The 13,442-nt window shown below is 44.4% G+C and overlaps 1 protein-coding gene across 5 annotated transcripts in view; it reads left to right on the top strand.

The window, feature by feature from the left end:
* The window catches only part of TXNDC11 (thioredoxin domain containing 11), a 65,308-nt gene that overhangs the window by 50,638 nt on the left and 1,228 nt on the right, over nucleotides 1-13,442 (top strand). For all 5 annotated transcript variants that reach the window (XM_025369527.1, XM_025369528.1, XM_025369530.1 and 2 more), the window contains 4 exons: nucleotides 1,716-2,508; nucleotides 5,041-5,183; nucleotides 5,520-5,629; nucleotides 9,235-9,315. In XM_025369527.1, the coding sequence (XP_025225312.1) occupies nucleotides 1,716-2,508; nucleotides 5,041-5,183; nucleotides 5,520-5,629; nucleotides 9,235-9,315 (1,127 nt within the window). The remainder of the gene's footprint in view (nucleotides 1-1,715; nucleotides 2,509-5,040; nucleotides 5,184-5,519; nucleotides 5,630-9,234; nucleotides 9,316-13,442) is intronic.

Below are 13,442 nucleotides of genomic sequence, written 5' to 3' on the forward strand. Positions count from 1 at the left end.
CTGGGCTCTTCATGGATTATATAGGCTTGACCTTGTTAGTGCTGCATGCTGTCAGAGCCTCATCCAAAAACCACTGAGATGTTTTTGTGCAGGGGAAATAAAATTTCAAGCACTGGCCTATCATCTAAAGTGACTTCTTTTCTTTACCCAGTAGTTTTCTGGTGGGTTATAAAGTGACTTTTTTTATGCCAAGAACTATTGGAACAATTTATTCTTCTGTACAAATATGTATGTTTTGAATTAACTACAAATATTACATGTTATAAAACATTTTTATTTTTATAAAACTTGTTTTTTTTAATTGGAAATTACACTCATTAAATTGTTTTACACACACACAGCGAAACAAAATCCTGAGTGACAGCACCCCGTAACTAACTGTGGTGAGATTTGATTCAAGTTGACACACTTCTGTTTTAGAGAGTAAATGCCTTTGGATTGTAACTTACTTGTCTTTCTCAGGAAACCAGAATGGGAGGTGGGTAATGAAATATTCTTTTTGGAAATGGAAGAACCTTAGAATAAAATGTAAATCCAAATTGCCAATACTGGTCTGACGGTAAAGTGGCAAATCTTACCAAGAAAGGGGATTGTGTGCATTACCCTGAGCTGCCACTCATTCATCAAGGGTTTACTGAGCATTTGTTATGTGCCTGGCCATGTACTGGACCCCGGGGATGGCAGGATAAATCCAATGTGGCTTCTGCCCGTGAGGTTCCATAAGCTTGTGGGGAAGAGGTCTGTCTCAGCAGAAGCTTGTGAGACTATAGAAGGGGCCTCAGGGACATTGGAGGTGCAGAAACTAGCTCTTCCTGGAGTGAGAGTAGGGCTAGCTTCCCTGAAGCAGCTGCCCTGGTGCTGGGCCTTAGGAACAGATGGAGGAGGCGGTGTCCCCAGCCAGGCCTCTGTAACAGCGTGGCATTGCGGGAGGGCCTGGTCTGTTCTGAAGAGGGTAGGGTGAGACTGGAAAGCCAAACGGGCCAGATTGTATGGAGGTTTTATCTCATGGGCAGCATATAATTTGGCCCAGGAGTGCCATGCCTGGGGTTGTATTTTTAAAAATACAGTAACCATCTCCCCCTGCAGTCTCATCTACCCCCCTGCGGATTCTTGGTGATATGTTCCAAGACCCCCAATGAATGCCTGAAACCACAGATGATACTGAACCCTGTATATATTACACACAAATTTCATTTTTCTTCACAATTTCATGGGTAGAAGATTCGTTCTTACCGAAGATCTTAGCAACCTTACCGTTTGTTTTTTTTTTCTTATTGAGACTTTTGCCATTTCACTTAAAGGAAGCATTTTTGGCTTCTCTTTGGCATATCTGAATTGCCAGCATCACTACCCTTGCACTTTGGGGCCTTTGTAATAAATAAAGGGTTACTTGAAGACAAGCACTGTGATACTGAGACAGTTGATCTAATAACTGAGTTGGCTACTAAGTAACAGGCTAGTAGCATCCACAGCACTGACACACTAGACAAAGGGATGGCTCGCAATTTTTGTAATGACAAAAATTTCATCACAGTACTCAGAGCGACGTGTAGTTTAAAACTTACGACTTGTTTATTTCTGGAATTTTCCATTTAATATTTTTGAACCAGAGGTGACCATGGATAACTGAAATTGCAGAAAGTGAAACGTGGCTAAGGGGTTACTAGTCCCTCAGTCATCCCCAGGCCCCTCACCAACTCTGCCCTGTATTTCAGATCACCGAAGTGGCCTTGGAGTACAACAACTGTCATGGGGACCAGGTGGTGGAGCGTCTCCTTCAGCACCTGCGGCGGGTGGACGCTCCAATGCTGGAGTCCCTGGCCCTGGAAGCCCCGGCACAGCTGCCAGACCCGCCGCTGATCACAGCATCCCCCTGCTGCAACACTGTGGTGCTGCCCCAGTGGCACTCCTTCTCCAGGACCCACAACGTCTGTGAACTCTGTGTCAACCAGACTGCCGGGGGTGTGAAGCCGAGCTCGGTCAGCATGCCACAGTGCAGCTTTTTTGAAATGGCAGCAGCTCTGGATTCTTTCTACCTCAAGGAGCAGACCTTTTATCACGTGGCATCAGACAGCATAGAATGCAGCAATTTTTTAACTTCCTATAGCCCCTTCAGCTACTACACTGCATGTTGCAGGACCATAAGCAGGGGTGTGGCAGGCTTCATCGATTCTGAACAAGGTGTCTTTGAAGCCCCTACCGTTGCATTTTCTTCCCTTGAGAAGAAATGTGAGGTCGATGCCCCAAGCTCCATTCCTCACATTGAGGAGAACAGGTATCTCTTTCCAGGAGTGAACATGACTAGCACAAACTTCACAGGCCTGAGCTGCAGAACCAACAAGACTCTCAACATCTACCTTTTGGATTCAAATTTGTTTTGGTTATACGCAGAGAGACTGGGTGCTCCGAGCTCCACTCAGGTGAAAGAATTTGCGGCAATTGTTGACGTGAAAGAAGAGTCTCACTACATCTTGGATCCAAAGCAAGCGCTGATGAAGCTCACCCTGGGTACTGTAGGCAGTTTATTTCCCCAAGCATTGTACATTTTGCTTGATTTCATATTGGTACATTTTATTGATGGCTCTCATTACATTTAGTTGTGGGGTAATGTCAGCTTCGTAGCTCATTTTAAGTCTTTAGACCACCATCAGTCGTAATTTTCAAAGAAGGTAATTTTGTCTGTTAAATGGAGCAGAAACTTCCTCACTCTAAATTTTGGATAAGTTTGTCATTTAGCCCATGGTGGGGGTAAGAGTCCCACTTTCTAAATTGGCGATTTCTGTCACATGTCTAAGGTAGAACCAGCTGCAGGCAGTGAGGACTTGGGGAGTAGAACCGGCAGGGAGGTGGAGAGCCATTCCGGTAGGATGTCCTAGGGGCTGATGAAAGGGAGCCTTGACAGCAGCTTTGTTCTAAAGGAGCTTAAAGAGAAGCAGTGAAGAAGGAAGTAGAGCCATCTTGCCTCCCTTTTTGTCTCACAGGCTTAAATGTCTAAGGATCAAGGCCACCAGACCTAATTTGTTCTGCTGCTGTTTCATAATGTACTGGGTAATATTGTTGGGACCTGGGGTACCTAGATTGTAACAAGTGTAAAGTGCAAATAAATAAGTGTCAGTTGCAAACCAGCAAACCCCACTTTTTGAGGAGTAAGACTCCATGATGAGAAAGCATCCAGGGCTTGCCCCCGGGGCTTGGCAGCAACATTGGGCTGACCCACACTGGCCTGTTCCCCAGGGCTCTGCTGACGCCCCTGACTACACACAATGAAGTGAGAATTCAAAAGCCACGTTAGTTCAGCCTCATTGGAAACCTGAGGGAGGGTCAGTGTATGCCGAATGGAGAAAGGAGGAATTTGGTAGGGAAGGAAACCTTTCATTTCAAGTTTTACAAAGTATGAAATCAACTGTAGACTCAGAGCTTCTACATATGAGTCCTTTTAGCCATGCTCTTTCAAATCCTGGTGAAGCTCGTTTCTTACATTAGACACATTTGTGAAAAGGCTTTATGTAAGTACTGATTTTTCTATATCAATTGCATATTATAAATCCAAGAGTTCTTCAGTGTTTAAAAGAACCTTGTGACCAGTCACTTTTTGGAGGGGATAATCTGTTGATATTACAGATTACTCCCAGTTCATGTTTTCTAAAGTCATTTTGATGTGTTGAGCTTTCTTAAAATGAAACAAGCACTTTTTAAAAAATGGGAAACAGACTCCAGAGAAATGGGGTCAGTGCTCCCACAAGCATGTATTTTTGAGGTAGTCTGTATTAGATTTTCCTGAATTCCATTCAGTAATGCTCAAGTGTTTAATGACCTCATAATGTGTTCACTTTGAATTTAAGGGTAATTGAAAGAAGCCTTCTTTAGATTTCTTTCCATCTTCTGTATCTTCTCTGAAATGTTTAGCCTAGCTGTTCTTTGTCCTGTAGTTGGTGACAGAATTTTTAGGGAGCTTGTAAAAAACACCTACTGTGTGTCATTGTTGGTTTAGAGAGTTAATTCATAAGTCAGCTGTCTCTAGGGCAGTTTCAGAATTTAGGCTTTATTCAGAGTAGGAAATAATTCTTGGTTTCATGTTTCAAAAACATAGCCAGCTAAGTGTTATTCAGATGCTGATCGTGAATTCTCTTTCGTATTCACATGACATTCTTCACTTCCTCCTCCATTCTGCACACTGCATTGCCCCTTGCACCTCAAAATGGAGGGAGTTAGAAGAAAGAAAAAGAACTGAAACTTTAGCTGAGTGCAATAGTGTAAGCCTGTAGTCCCAGCTACTCTGGAGACCGAGGTAGGAGGATCACTTGAGCCCAGGAGTTCAAGGCTACAGTGAGCTGTGATTGCAGCACTGCACTCCAGCCTGGGTGACACAGTGAGACCCTGTCTGTTAAAAAAAAAAAAGAAAGTGAAATTCAAATTACTGTTGTTTCAGATGAAGCAAAGGACTCTGAAGATGGCAGAATTTGTGGTAAAACTGTTGGTTCAAGCCAGGTTTTTTATTATTATGGGTTTTATGTATTTTTCCACTACATATAATTTTTTCTTAACCTTTAAAAAAAGAAACTTAACCTTAATAAAGGAAACAAAAAACTATAGCTCCTTGTCCCCAAACTAATGAACATTTAAACACATTCCACATTACTGTAGCTTGTGCAATTGCTACTTTTGTAGTTAAGCCTAAAGGTTTTAGTATTATAGGGTGAAATTTCTTGAAAAGATTGTGGCTTCTTGACGATTTATACAGTCTCACTTGGTGTCTATTTGTGGACCAGTCCTTTTAAAAAAAGAATGATCTATGAATATTAGAGCATCTAACACTGCATAATGTTTTGATATCTGCATTACTGTCTGCTGAGTTAATACTACCAGAGCTAAACCTGATGCCACCCGGGCAGCTTTGTTTGGGGTTTTGCTGATAGGTGAAATGTTAAAAATGTGAGCCTGTGAAGTCATTCGAGTTTTTAAAATGTGGAGTTTAAAAGTAGGCCAGCTATTCTTCTTGTATCTAGAGAAGAGTTGATCTCATTTTCTCTTTATTTTTAGAGTCTTTTATTCAAAACTTCAGCGTTCTCTATAGTCCCTTGAAAAGGCATCTCATTGGAAGTGACTCTGCCCAGTTCCCGTCTCAGCATTTAATCACTGAAGTGACAACTGATACCTTTTGGGAAGTAGTCCTTCAGAAACAGGTATGGAGTCATGAGAGGCAAAAGTTAAGCCATCTGTCCCTCTTAAAATAATTTCCAGACTGCAGTTGTTGGGGTGAGCAGCTGTTTTTGATGTACAGAAGAGTAACCACGTGATGGTCCGATTGTGGACCGTGAATGAATTACATGTGGTTTTTAAATTTCAAAAAAGTGCTTCAGAAAGCACAGAATTGGAAAGACCTAAAGATGAAAATTTTCACTGTAATATTTGCATAGGTAGCATTTATCGAGTGCTTGCTGGATTCTAAGCAATAAGGAAAGAAATGAAGAAGAGCCCATTTCCTGGTGCAAGTAACAGCTGTCTTCCCCTTCCCACAGGATGTTCTCCTGCTCTATTACGCTCCGTGGTGTGGCTTCTGTCCATCCCTCAATCACGTCTTCATCCAGCTAGCTCGGAACCTGCCCATGGACACATTCACTGTGGCAAGGTAAGCAGGCCTTTTCTGCAGTGCTTTGGGCTGTATGCCCATTTTTACTCTTCTTTGCAGCTTAGCCATATGATGTGCGAGGGTCTGCCCATTTTCCATTAACCTTTGGTAGGACTTGGCTGGATTTAATTGTCAGGTTGAAGCCATGAGCAAAGCCTCTTTGAAACCGGACTTTTCCTCATGAATTCAGAGTGTTCCTTCCATGATGTTGATGTTTAGCCCTGACTAGATTCGTAGGTGGCTGAGTGCAGTTCTGTGGGGAGAGCACTGACCTGGTTGCCAGGATGGCCCCTTGGAATTCCATGGAACAGTTGCCACAGGCAATGCCAGTGGGTCCTGGGATCCCAAGCAGATCTCTCCACTAGCCCTGGTTTACCTCATTTGTGAAATTAAAAGGAAAGGTCGGTAGATATCCACATTCTAGTATTGTGATTCCATGGGTACTGTATGTGGGCTTTTGAAAAAGTAAAAATTTAAAAAATATTTTTTGGAAAAAGAAGGCTCAAATACAGAGTTTTTAGATGGGGTAGTAAGCAGTTTTGGGTGGGGAAAACTGTTCAAATTTAACCCCCCGCCTCCCCCAAATCCCTACAGATAGATAAGAGTTAAATATGAAAAATCAAAACAAAAAATAGGATTTGCTGGTTTCTCTGAGTGGTGGAAAGTTTCGAAAATGGAAGCAGTTGGAAAAATAAAGAAAGAAAAATGGTCAGATTCCACTAGAAATACGTGCAGTGAAAGAAAACAGGGAAAGCAGACGAAAAGGGGGACCATTAAAAAATTTTGCAGTGTCTCTGTGTCACCTGTTACATGCACTGTGAGTAATAATCAGAGCCAGATCTGAGAAGTTACTATGCTGGGAGAGTTAGAGTTTTCGATATACATATTACCTGACTGAGTCCTCGTGACGCTTAGTGAAGGCACTCTGGTTAAAAAAAGAAAATGCTATTTGTATTGAGGAGGAAACTGAGGCTTGGAAAGATTAGACAAGTTGCCCAGAGTTTCAACCTGCAAATGAGGGGCCAGGATTGAATCAGGCATTCATACTCCAGCCTCCCCCGAAATTAAAATGGTTTAGGAAACGGCTGAGACAGATTCCATTGTGAACAAAGGACGTGAACAGGTTTTTCTTTTAAGAGGAGAGAGTAAGTAAACATGTGGGGAAATTATAATCTAATAAATGTAAATTAAAACAGTAACAAAGTGTCATTTAACATATTAAAGTAATCAGTGGTTTTAAGTGACAGAATCTTGTGTTGATAAAATAAAATGGAAACTGCAGTCAAATGTATCTAATGGAATGAGTACATTGCCATAACTCTTTTGGAAAGCATTTGGCAACATTTGCAAGAAATCAACAAAAACAGTTAACACATTTTTGACCCAGTTAATTTTACTTTGGAGAAGTAATGGAATAGGAATTCCAAAGAAGCATGAGCTCATCATTATAGCATTGTTTATATCCACCAGGAGATGAATGTTTAAGTAAATTATGGCTGGGCATTTAATGGAGTTTTTATCCTTTAACAATGCTTTTCATACACACAATTAATGGAAAAGAACAGAGTATGCAATATATGACAACTATTCTTAAAAATATGTAAGAATGCCGGGCGCGGTGGCTCACGCCTGTAATCCCAGCACTTTGGGAGGCCGAGGCGGGCGGATCACAAGGTCAGGAGATCGAGACCATCCTGGCTAACACGGTGAAACCCCGTCTCTACTAAAAATACAAAAAATTAGCCGGGCGCGGTGGCGGGCACCTGTAGTCCAGCTACTCAGGAGGCTGAGGCAGGAGAATGGCGTGAACCTGGGAGGCGGAGCTTTCAGTGAGCCAAAATTGCGCCACTGCACTCCAGCCTGGGGCACAGAGCGAGACTCCGTCTCAAAAAAAAAAAAAATGTAAGCATATAGGCCGGGCACGGTGGCTTATGCCTCTAATCCCAGCACGTTGGGAGGCCGAGGTGGGCGGATCACATGAGGCCAGGAGTTTGAGACCAGCCTGGCCAACATAGTGAAATCCTGTCTCTACTAAAAATACAAAAATTAGCCAGGTGTGGCAGCACGTGCCTGTAGTCCCAGCTACTCAGAAGGCTGAGGCAGGAGAATCACTTGAATCCACCAGGCGGAGGCTGCAGTGAGCCAAGATCACACCACTGTATTCCAGCCTGGGCGACAGAGCAAGACTCTGTCTCAGAAAAAATTTTAAAAAGCAAGCATATAGACCAAGCCTGCATAAGAAAGGGGGGCCTGATTAGCCCAGTGGAATTCTGAGTGGATTTTTACAATGTTTTAATTTTATAGTTTGTGCTTTCTTCGAAGTAAAAATCAGGTGAGAAAAAGCATTTAATTATGGAATATAGTGTTCTATACCACTTGTTTAGAAAGGAACACTAATGTTTTAGGTAGGCTGGCACAGGTGAGGCAGGAGTGTGCTGTTTTGTTAGTAAACTTTTGGTAAATGGTTTTCATTTGGTTATGCCTTTTGTTGTTGTTTTTTTGAGACAGGGTCTCACTCTGTTGCCTAGGCCAGAGTGCAGTGGTGCAATCACAGCTCACTGCAGCCCCAACCTCCCAGGTTCAGGTGATTCTCCCACCTTCCCAAGTAGCTGAACTACAGGCATGTGCCAGGATACCCGGCCAATGTTTTGTAGAGACAGGGTTTCGCCATGTTGCCCAGGCTGGTGTCCAACTCCTGGGCTCAAACAATCCACCCACCTCGGCCCCCCAAAGTGCTGGGTTTACAGGCATGAGCCACTGTGCCCAGCCTGGTTGTGCCATTTTTGAAAAAGGAAATTTCATCGTTTTGGACAAATACATGGCACTTACCCCACCCTCACTTCCCCCAGTTATGCTTTCTAAAACCTTCTGTCAAAGTAATGATTGAAAACATGTTCATCTTTTGTGTGCACTGTTTATGAATAGTAGCTGAGTAGCCCCTCCGCAAGGAGGATGCAGCCCCTTCCATCACGGGTGCTGTTGTGGCCCCATGTCTGCTTGGCCTGAGTGTGGGCGCCCAGCTGTGTGCCCAGCTCTGTGCCAGCTGCCCAGGGCAGGCCTCTAGAGCAGTTGCAGTTAGCTCCCACTGTGATTGAGCACAGGCTGGGTGAGTTAGTACACATGTCACTTTCTGTGTTAGAAAATTAATGTCAAATCTGCTAAGAAAATAGGCTGTTTTTGGCCTCTATCCAGATTTACAACATAAAGAGGGTATAATTTTCCATCTTCAGAGAGGCTTGATGTATTTTGCTCAATTATTTCCTTTCTTTTCCCAGAGCTATTCAGGGATTAAAATACTTGGCTAGCTCCTGTCAGGTGAGGAGTGAACGACTCCCTAGGTGTCAGTGTGGCATTTTCTGCAAGTTCATTTTTACTTTCAGGACATTGCATTGCCACTCAGTGGGAAGCGTCCACATAGCGGAATGTTGCATGTCTTGGGAGTACCAGCGCCCAGCTCACACCTGGTAGTATACTCATCGAGAAGGGGCTACCCCAATGTGGGGTGTAAAAAATGCACCAGGTTCTTGAAGTTATCTGAGAAGGTTCTTTCAAGTTGGCGTTTCTTGGGCTGATCTTCTGCCATTTCTCTTCTTCCCCTTTGCCAGGATTGACGTGTCTCAGAATGACCTTCCTTGGGAATTTATGGTTGATCGTCTTCCTACTGTCTTGTTTTTTCCCTGCAACAGGTAATGCCGAATTTTTTTCACTAGTGGGCAGTTGGGATTCTTTTGTGGAGGTCTGAAATTGAAATGGGTTTAAGATGTAAATCATTCATTATGTTCAAAAAATGTTCCCTTGGGAACCAGGCGCGGTGGCTCACGCCTGTAATGCCAGCACTTTGGGAGGTTGAGGCAGGCAGATTGCTTGAGCTCAAGAAGTTGAGACCAGCCTGGCCAACATGGTGAAACCCGTCACTACAAAAAATACAAAAATTAGCCAGGCATGGTGACATATGTTTATAATCCCAGCTACTCTGAGGCTGAGGCACGAGAATCTCTTGAACCTGGGATGCAGAGGTTGCAGTGAGCCAAGATCACACCACTGCACTCCAGCCTGGAAGACAGAACAAGGCTCCGTCTCCAAAAAAAAAAGTGTCCTTAGGGGCATAGACTAAAAGGGTTGTAGTGTCAGGATGTTATGTGTGGTATGGATCTTTTAAAGGTGGTTCTTCTCACAGCCTATCTCTTACCAAGCTTGAATGTGGCTGTGAGAATTCTTAGCTTTTCATGGCCTATGTGAACATATGGAGGACGCAGAGACTGACAGGAAAAAAAGGCCCCATGTTTGTGTGGGGTAAAGCAGCAGAGAATCTGTGGAGCTCTGCCTGCCCCAAGCCTTCCACATGCTTGTCTGTCAGTTGGCCTCCCAGCAGCTCCTCATCCCTCTCGTACAGAGGATAGGGTGGCTTTCTTATCCGTGGCACATCCTTGCCTCGGATTCCAGGAGCCCTGCAAAGGGGCTTTCTCCCGTGCATGCAGACTGCTGTGAACGTCTGCCATGGGGTTGTCGCTTGATTTTTTCACGCTTGCCTAATCAGTATTCCAGGCACAGTTCTTAACAGCAACTACCCCGAAAGCCCCGGCAAGCAGGACATGAACAAGGGGGAGCGGACTTCCAGTTAGTGAACGTAGATGCAGATGCTTTAGTGGAAAAAGAAATTAACTCTTGGTCCTTTAGAGCCTAATACACTGGATGTTTGCTCCCTTTTTATAGGTTCCCTTTGGTTTTTAGAAAGTTTAGTCCTTTTGGGGACCCACTCACATGGCTTTGACAATATCTTCTCACCAGGGAAAGTGTCTGTAGCATCATTTAGGGAGTTCCCTGGCTCGCATGTATGACGTTTGCTGTTTTAATTTCCTGCCTCCCTTTTGCGATTCAGCTTGTCATGTTTCTCTAGGAGAGTGTTTCCTTCGTATCTATTGAATCATTCCCTTGGTTTTTGCTTTGTATCTCAAAGAATTTTTGCTGGAATACTTCTGTGGTAGTAGGGTCTTGTCATGCACTAAAAACAGAATGTGACTCACCCTTTCTACTGCCGACTGAGTTGTGATGAGGCTTTTTCTTTCTAAGAAGTGTTTAAATTACCACATAGTCCAGGAATCATGGATATTAACACTAACAGTTTCATCTGTGTGGGACAGGAGTTGAGCATGTAGTTTAATGACGTATAATTTTTGAATTCCAAGCATAGTTTGAAAAAATATTAAAATCTTGGCCGGGCGCGGTGGCTCAAGCCTGTAATCCCAGCACTTTGGGAGGCCGAGACGGGCAGATCACAAGGTCAGGAGATCGAGACCATCCTGGCTAACACGGTGAAACCCCGTCTCTACTAAAAAATACAAAAAACTAGCCGGGCGAGGTGGCGGGCGCCTGCAGTCCCAGCTACTCGGGAGGCTGAGGCAGGAGAATGGCGTAAACCTGGGAGGCGGAGCTTGCAGTGAGCTGAGATCCGGCCACTGCACTCCAGCCTGGGTGACAGAGCGAGACTCCGTCTCAAAAAAAAAAAGAAAAGAAAAAATATTAAAATCTTAGCACCCAGCACATGCCTTTTAATGAAGAAGTTCTCAGCAGCTGGCAGAAATGCATCTGTGTAGAGAGACATAGGCGGAACAGGTGGCAGGGCGGGGCATCATCTGGAGACCGGCGTCTGGGCTGAGTGACCTTCGTTCTTAGGCTGCCTGCTGTGGGAAACGTGCAGATGAGCGCATTTCTCCGGCCCCAGGCTGGATACTTGCTGCAGCCCTCACCCTTGTCGTTTCTAAATCTCGAACATAAGAAGGCTGTCCACTTCTCTTTTAATGTAAGGAGGTTGGTAAACCAAAGCTTTATGGCTTTGGAATGGAATTTTTCTCATTTCCTAAAAAGAAATGGTAGAAGTAAAGTATGCTCATCATGAGCTGGTCCCAAGCGAGTGTTTGGTTTAGCCAGAAGGTAAATGGGCAAACAGCGTGAGCTGACAGCTTGCAAAAGAGGAAATGAAAAAGGCTGTTTGATAACATGTAATAAGACCTTTTTCACTGTCCACCTGCTTATGCTATTTTTAGTGAAAAGAACATGAAATTGTATATTTACTGTGATAAAATAGAAACTAATGCTGTGTGGAGATGTTCACAGAGGGGAAAGTGTTGAGGTGTTAACATTGATGACTTCAGAGGAGTGAGATTGCAAATGATTTGAAGGTGCTGCTTGTATGTTTTTACATCTCTTGCAAATTGTCTACAAAGAGCATGTCCTGATTTATAAAAATCGTGAAGGAAAAAAATGCAAGAGCTGTCCTCGGGAGGAAGAGGAAGGGGTGGGGCCTTGAGGGAGACATAGCCTTCCTGTGCAGAGGCGTCTCGGAGCCACTTGCTCCACCAAGCAGGTGCTCCTCCAGCCAGCACTTGCATCAGACTCTGTGTGACATTTCAAAATATAGGTGCTCTGACCTAGCCCTGGGCCAGGTGATGAAGGGGAGATGGGTGCCCCTGTCCACCAAGAGACTCTGATGTGTTCCAGGGGAAGAATCACACTTTTTTAGCGGTGTACCCTGCCACTCCCTCAGGGTTAGAGGAGAGTTGCATAGACATGGGGACCTCTTCCCACCAAACTTTCACATGACTGCTTTCCTGGCGGTAGACTGTTGACATTCTGTGTCCCTCTACTTTCCCAAAGTGTGGTAGCATTTTAGCATGCCCATTAGGGACATTCATGGAGAGTGCACCAAGACTTCTTAGTTAGCAGAGAGCATGCTCACAAATGTCATGTCCTGTATATGCCTGGAGGTAGATATCCTGAGGGACCTTGGCAGCTTTTTCTGGGGAGTAATTCACCTTTACTCTGCCTTATAAGACCAGGCTTGTGCCGCAGAACGTGAGGGCAGGTCCAGCATCTGGTATTTTTCCATGGGCCCACTTGACAGGGCCACGATATGTTTTCAGTTGTTGTGGGGTTTTATTTTCTGTTTTTGAGACAAGGTCTGACTCTGTTGCCCAGGCTGGAGTGCAGTGGTGTGATTATGGCTCACTGCAGCCTTGAACTCCTGGGCTCAAGTGATCCCACCACCTCAGGCTCCCAAGTAGCTGGATCTACAGGCGTGTGCCACCTTGCCTGGCTGATTTTTTTATTTTATTGTTTATACAGATGAGGCCTTACTATATTGTCCAGGCTGGTCTCAAACTCCTGGCCTCAAGTGATCCTCCCGCCTCAGCCTCCCAAAGCACTGGGATTACAGGCACACAGCACCACACCCAGCTTTGTCATTTGAATGGCTGGGATGCCCCACTTGAAGAAAGCTTGTATGTTAAGAAAACTAAGCTTTAAAGGAGGGGATGGTTGAATGCTTACCCCAAAATTATAAAACAATTTACGGCCAGGTGCAGTGGCCCTGGGCAGCCAGGCTCTGGAGTCCCTGCTGTTGACTTCCATTCTGTTAATACCTGAGGGAGACAAACCCGGCTGCTGGCAGCCCACCTCATACCTAAGTGCATAAAGCTGGTAGTTTTGATCGATTGTAGCAAGACTGTACAGGCACAGGTAAATAGATATGTGAGACAAACATCATCAGATGATTAAATGACAAGTTCTGAAGAGGAATTTTCTAGATCTCTAGATCAGGACCTGGAACAAAGCTATATGAAAAACCCCTTCCTATGTCACCTTCCTTCCTTGTTCTGTGCTCTCAGGGCCAGGCAGCCTGAATTCATAGTCCCTTGGTTGGGCTGTTTGCCAGGTATCAGGTTGCCAGGTATGAGCCAGATGTACCCGGGGAGTGGGGGTACAATCACCCCCAGTTGAGAACCCCTGCCTTAGATAATGTGTAATAAATGCTTGC

The sequence above is a fragment of the Theropithecus gelada genome, chromosome 20 (assembly GCF_003255815.1).
Source record: "Theropithecus gelada isolate Dixy chromosome 20, Tgel_1.0, whole genome shotgun sequence".
In the NCBI taxonomy this organism is placed as follows: domain Eukaryota; kingdom Metazoa; phylum Chordata; class Mammalia; order Primates; family Cercopithecidae; genus Theropithecus; species Theropithecus gelada.